The following is a 6,000-nucleotide window of genomic DNA, read 5'->3' on the forward strand; positions in this document are numbered from 1 at the left end:
CACTTGATTTAGGAGTTAGTGCGGCGGTTCTCCCTGCGGCCCGGAGCACCTGCCCCACCGGACTCTCACACGGCCGCTCACGTCGCACTGTTCTGAAAGTAACTGTAGGCTCACACACGGCAGCTTTGGTTCGCTTTCTGTGGAACACTGCAAAGCCACACAAGCAGGACGACTACTACAATGAGCCCTGGATGCGTCCATCGCGTGGTTCAACCACCATCTCCCCGCAGCTGGTCCTGCTTCACCCGCGCCCCCACCCCCACCGCACTAGGTCACCCCAGGCAAATCCCACACAGGAGATGCCCGCTCGCGGCCCCACGCAGCAGACAACTCCGGCTGCCACTGCAGGGGAGACCCCGCGGCCCACCGCGGTGCTCAGGGTGACGGTCCCCGACCTCGCACCCCCAGGGGGGCACATCATGTCACTGCCACACTTTCACTGACCATACCCCCACGTGCGGTGGCCACCAGCACACCAGACCGAGGAAGCCCGATGCGGCCTCCGCCCTCTGACCCACGTGGCGCTCCTGATCTCCAGCCAGCCCTGCAGGCGACAGACTGCCCTCTGCCCGCGGCCAGCAAAGAGCCAGAGGACTCGGAATGCATTTTCTGTACTGTCTCCTGTCTTTATCCTTATTTTACAACCTCTACCTCTACTTCTTATTTCTAACGGGAATTCTCAAAACTATCAGGTAACTGGAGATAGGCTCCATCACTGTCTTAGGTTCTCCATTCCTCAGAAAGGGAAACCGAGAGATGGCAGACAGAACACTGCTACTCGCGGGAGCGCCTCCTTGTCCCTCCCGCTGGGACAGTGCAGTCCGAGCCCTGACCGAGCCCTGACCGAGGCCTGACCGAGGCCTGACCGTGGCTTTACTGTGAATAACAAAACGACTCGTGGCAAAGCATTTTCTAAAAGCAGTGGGAACACTCTCCAATGTGACGTGTTTGATTTCCAAAGTGTCAAAGTGCAAGATAAACATTCAAACGTCAACATTCCGTTTCTGTTAAATTTTAAAAGAGGCCTCCTTCAAAGTAGCATATAAAAAATGAAATTCTCCGTGTGTGACCACTGTTGTCAGGAGCAGACATTGAGCAGCGTCCATGCTTGGGGACTGATTCACAGACACGAATAATTTGTCCTTGGAATGCTCACTGTTTAGATTTCAACAGAAGCTGAATTATCACAAGTTAGTAGAATCCAAACTTGGATAAAACACTGGCTTCTTCCTCCACGTGCAGGGACACGAGGGCCTTGCACAGATAGTAACTGTGGGCACATAAATTACATTTTTTTAAAAATATATACAGCTGTTGTACCTTTGCTGCTAGAAAACATTAACTTAAATCACTTAAGTAAAAGAAGAGTGCCCGTAACTGAATATAGGTTGTCTCCTCTATATAGCTGTCTCCTGGCGTTTATACGTAACGCGCCTTCTTCATATTTTTATATTATGCTTTACGCCCCAACTTTACATTTCACATTTTTGTATTTTCACTGAACACTTGTCTCCGCTGTTAATATCACACAAATACCTTTTACAGGTACTTAGACTTTCCATCAACAGAATCATACTGCACAGATGCTTCTGCAATTTGACTTTCTCCCCGTGATGTGTTTAAAGGTTTCTCCTTCTCTCTCCCTTTTGCTCACTGACAAATTAGTCCTCCTTCTGTCCTTCACACCAGCTTGTCCCCACCTAGGAGCCCCGGGGCTTGCTGTGCCTTCTGCTGGGGCACAGCTGCCCTGACCTGCCCCCGGCTGGCTTCTCCTTCTCCTTCAGGCCCCAAGTAGCCCACCCACAGCCACGCACCCTGCTCTATTTCCCGCAGAGCAGGAATGTACTTAGTTCATTCCTGCCTGCCCCCGACAAGTGTCCCGGCAGCAAGCACACCACCTGCCTTCTCACAGCTCGTGCCTCAGGGCTGTGACGGAGCTGAAGAGAAGGGGGAGGAGACCGAGGAGAGGGTGGAGAGGACCGAGGACAAGCAGCAGAGATGCACACAGGGCTGAGACAAAGCAGGTGTGAGCTGGGGGGAGGCATTACTCGCTGGTCCCTGGTTCCACTCCGCAGCAGATCGGGCGGCACATTCTGCCCTCCAATTCTGAGGCACCGGTCTCACTTTGAATAAATCTCCTCCCTTCTCTGTTGCAGCTAAGGGGTTTCTGTCCCTTGTGACCCAAAGAACCTTGAGGACAACACATTCCACTGTCATCTCCATTTTCCTCACTGTGGGATCTTGAAACAGAAACACACCAATTCAGTCAACACCTGGCAGGTTCTGAGCACAACTGGCCGCACAAGTCGGCCCTGGAAAGGGTGAAGAGTCTGGAAGAAAACAGGATGGCGTTGGTGCTCAGAGACAGGAAGACGGCCATCTCTGGGGACCTAAGAGGAGAGCAGGGCAGGAAGACTTCCCAGGGGTGATGCCTGCATGAGCTGAGACCACAAGGGCACGAGGCAGGCAGGGAAGGGGGCCGCGGGGAGCAGTACACACAAAGGCGCCGAAGAGGGAGGCCGCCTCGGAAACAGCAGACAGCCCCCGATGACAGGACCAAGGCGGCCCGGGAAAGGTGTGCACCAAAGAGGAAACCCTTTTATGAATTGGCTTTTCATGAACTGGTTCTCATAGGTTCGCTATTCCTTAAATTCACAACAGACTTGAGGTTAATAACAAGAAGAATTAATCTGTGGAAATGTCAAAGTTTTGTTGTCTTAAAAAGAGACACACCATGGATACATATGAACATATTTATGATAGTTAAAAAAGAGAACCCACAGATTCCAACTGGGGGAACTGTTTCTACGATGACAAACGAAATATAAAAAGTTGGCGGGACTAAATAAACCATAAAATTTTAAGTTATAAACATACGCATATAGGAAATTATAAATATACTATATAATTCTTACATTTGAAGTTTCAGTGAAGTATTTAGAAAAAAATGTTTTATTTTATAAACGGGAATCTGAATCTTTATAACATGTGCAGGCTCAGCTGTCAAAAAATAACTTTTAAAATATCTGGGCAATTTTTCCTACCCTTTAAAAAACTGCATTTGCAATTCATCATCTTGAATCCAGGGATTAAAAATACTAATTTTCTCATTTCCCTTAGGTCTACTAATGAAGGCATGGAAGGACCATGTATTTGTTTATTATCCTGTAAACAATACCCACAGTTGAAATCGTAGTTTCTCTACTCTTAACCATAATAAATACGTCCATTTGCATGCACAAACTTTTTTTAAAAAGGCAATCGTAACACATCTGGAGTCCCTGTCTCTCGTAGAATAGGTATTCATCTTGTATTTACTTTCTTCCTAAGACGTTTTCCACCTTCCCTCCCTCCTTCCCGCCCTGGCCATTTGCCTCCACGCGTGCACCCACGTCAGATCTGTGTTTCTCTGCATCCTGCACACCACCTCCTAGAGACTTGGCATCATGTGTCTGTTGGACAGGTGGTTCTTCTACTTCCTGTAAATCAGAAACATCTTTCTGGGTTCAGTGTCTAGGAGATCTTGAACAAGTCACTTAAACTTTCTGCACCCAAATAAATTGGCTGCTCAAAAAGAGAATCACTGGTGGGACACCTGGGTGGCTCAGTCGTTGAGCGTCTGCCTTCGGCTCACGTCATGATCCCAGGGTCCTGGGATCGAGCCCGGCGTTGGGCTCCCTGCTCAGCAGGAAGCCTGTTTCTCCCCCTCCCACTCCCCCTGCTTGTGTTCCCTCTCTTGCTGTCTCTCTCTGTCAAATAAATAAAATCTTTTTTAAAAAGAGAGAATCATTGGTTAGAAGCAGCTAAATCTGAATCTGACAAATTGTACACACTAATATTTAGGTCTTTTCCAAGGGGTACCCTATCAGTGATAATATTCTTCTCAGGAGAAAGCACTAACAGCTAATAAAGGAAACTTTCTGGAGGTCTCCAAAAACAACTGTTTTGCCAGGCTGGACGTTGTTGATGAGGCATGTTAACTACCAAATTAGAATTCACCTAGGAAAAAAAACACCAGCTTAGAAACATGGTCATGAATAGATATATTCAACTACTCCAAGAACTACTTGGAAAGGATACATTTCCTTAAGGAAAAATAAAAGTTTGACTTTTATATCGGATAATTTTCAGATGAGCTTTTAAATATTAAGTTATTAAGCTTTAAATATGTCAAATTCAATTTTAAATTAATATTTTACACTAGATAGAAGACTGCTTTTTATAACTTCCTGCAAGCATTAAAAAGCTAATAAATATTAATAGCACTTATAATTACATGGCATTTTCTCCCACCTCCTCCCAGAGTGTCACACACAGGAGGTAATTTCATGTTTCACAATTCCTTCTATGAGTAAGCAAGACAGATATTATTATGTACAGGAAAATTAAGGTTTTGAGAGTTTTAAAAATAATTTGCCCAAGATTAGACAGCCCCACCAGTAGAAACTTCCAGCAGTCTGCTCTACAATTGCTCAGTGTCTTTATCTAGAGCAGGATGGTACTGGACTTGCGAAGGCCACTTCTAGCTCTGAAATTCTAGATCAAGACAGGTCACGTGTCCTTCGTGCTGCAGCAGAGAGCTGGAGTATACATAAGCTTCAACAGTAGTAAATAACTGCCCGATTTATTTTTTGCTAATCAAGCCAAGAAAAGCTGCTTATATAGTCCCCTGACAGATCTTTCTTACTATTCCCCAGTATTGCATCTATTCGGAGGTCTTTTGTTTGCTAAGTCACAGTTCTCCTGTTCAGATGCATTCAGCATTTCTTCACTCAACAAATATTTGAGCTCCTCGTGGCACAGAAAGACATTCTATGGGGTGAGATTTGCTACGTTTAACATGATGTTCAACTGCAGAGATCAGAATATTTGGCCATTAACGAAAAGGAAAGAAAAAAATCACTGTGGAGAAAGGCTCTTGGAATGAGTGTAAAGCATCATTTCTACGATCCCAAGGGAGTCATCCTTCGCCCTTCTGAAGCAGGCTGCCTCGTCGGATGCACAGAACATCAGTAATGACTGAAGGGGCTGTTCGCTCCTCGTCCCCAAGCATGGCCTATAGCCAGGCGCACTCTGGAAGCAAGGGACAGAAGTCAGGCCACCGCCCGCAACGGCCGCTCTGGGGCGGCCTGGCTCTCCCTGCGCCGTGGGTTACAGGACACAAGCACTCAGCATCAATTACTTGCCTTTTTAAAGAAAAAGGTCCTAGTTAACTGTGGGCCTAAAATGTCTCCACTCTCCCTCATTCTATAACGCCCAGCCTGGCCCACTGCCGCCGCCTCAGTCCCCGCGCTGTCTCCTGGACACGCGCAGAGCATCAGAGCTCGCCCCATGCGGAGGGGGCTCCCCGTCGCTCCGGAGGGGGTCACGGGCTGAGGCCCCGGCCGCCGGCTGCACACCGCCCGGGCCGGGAGCGCGGGCTGCCGAGTAAGGGCCCGCACGCGGTCCTGCTTCTCGCTGGGGAAGCGCGCCCACGGCTCAGCAGCCGCCCCTGCCCTCCGCCCGGCGTCCCGGGCCACCAGGCGCCCACAGGCCGGGGCATCGCGAGGTCCGCGGGCGCGGGCGGGCACGGGCACGGGCCGCTGCTCTCGGGCGCTCACGCCCACCCACGGGGGGACCGACCACAGCTCGCTGAGCCTGGGGGTCCGCAGCGAGCGGCTCCGCAGCGGGGCTTCGAGGCCCGGCACCGCGCTCTCGCAGACTCAGTTTCCCCATCCGTCCGCGAGGGACTAAGCGCTCCGGCCTCTCAGCCGCGGGAGCGTCCAGGACACGGCGGAGACAGCGACCCCCGCCGCCCCTCGCGACCAGACCCGCCCTCCCCGCCCTCCCCTTCCCCCCGCCCGCCCCGGAGGCCCCCGCGCCCCGCGCCCGGCCCGAACCGCTATCCGCCGCCTGCCCGCCGCTCACCGCCCTCAGGTCCGGCAGCCGGTCCCGCATCCCCAGGGGCCCGGGCGCCGCGCCCCGCCGCTCAGGCCTGCCCGACGCCGCCTCCGGCCGCCG

The 6,000-nt window shown here is 50.7% G+C and overlaps 1 protein-coding gene across 6 annotated transcripts in view; it reads right to left on the reverse strand.

Annotated features, from left to right (window-relative positions):
* STX2 (syntaxin 2) overlaps positions 1-6,000 on the reverse strand; it is a 185,475-nt gene extending 179,475 nt beyond the window's left edge. For all 6 annotated transcript variants that reach the window (XR_004298352.1, XR_004298350.1, XR_004298349.1 and 3 more), the window contains exon 1: positions 5,908-6,000. Coding sequence is in view for 2 of the 6 variants with exons in the window: in XM_032396369.1 (XP_032252260.1) it covers positions 5,908-5,937 (30 nt within the window). In the remaining 4 variants the exon portion in view is untranslated. The remainder of the gene's footprint in view (positions 1-5,907) is intronic.

This window comes from Phoca vitulina, unplaced genomic scaffold, assembly GCF_004348235.1.
Source record: "Phoca vitulina isolate PV1807 unplaced genomic scaffold, GSC_HSeal_1.0 scaffold91, whole genome shotgun sequence".
NCBI lineage: Eukaryota > Metazoa > Chordata > Mammalia > Carnivora > Phocidae > Phoca > Phoca vitulina.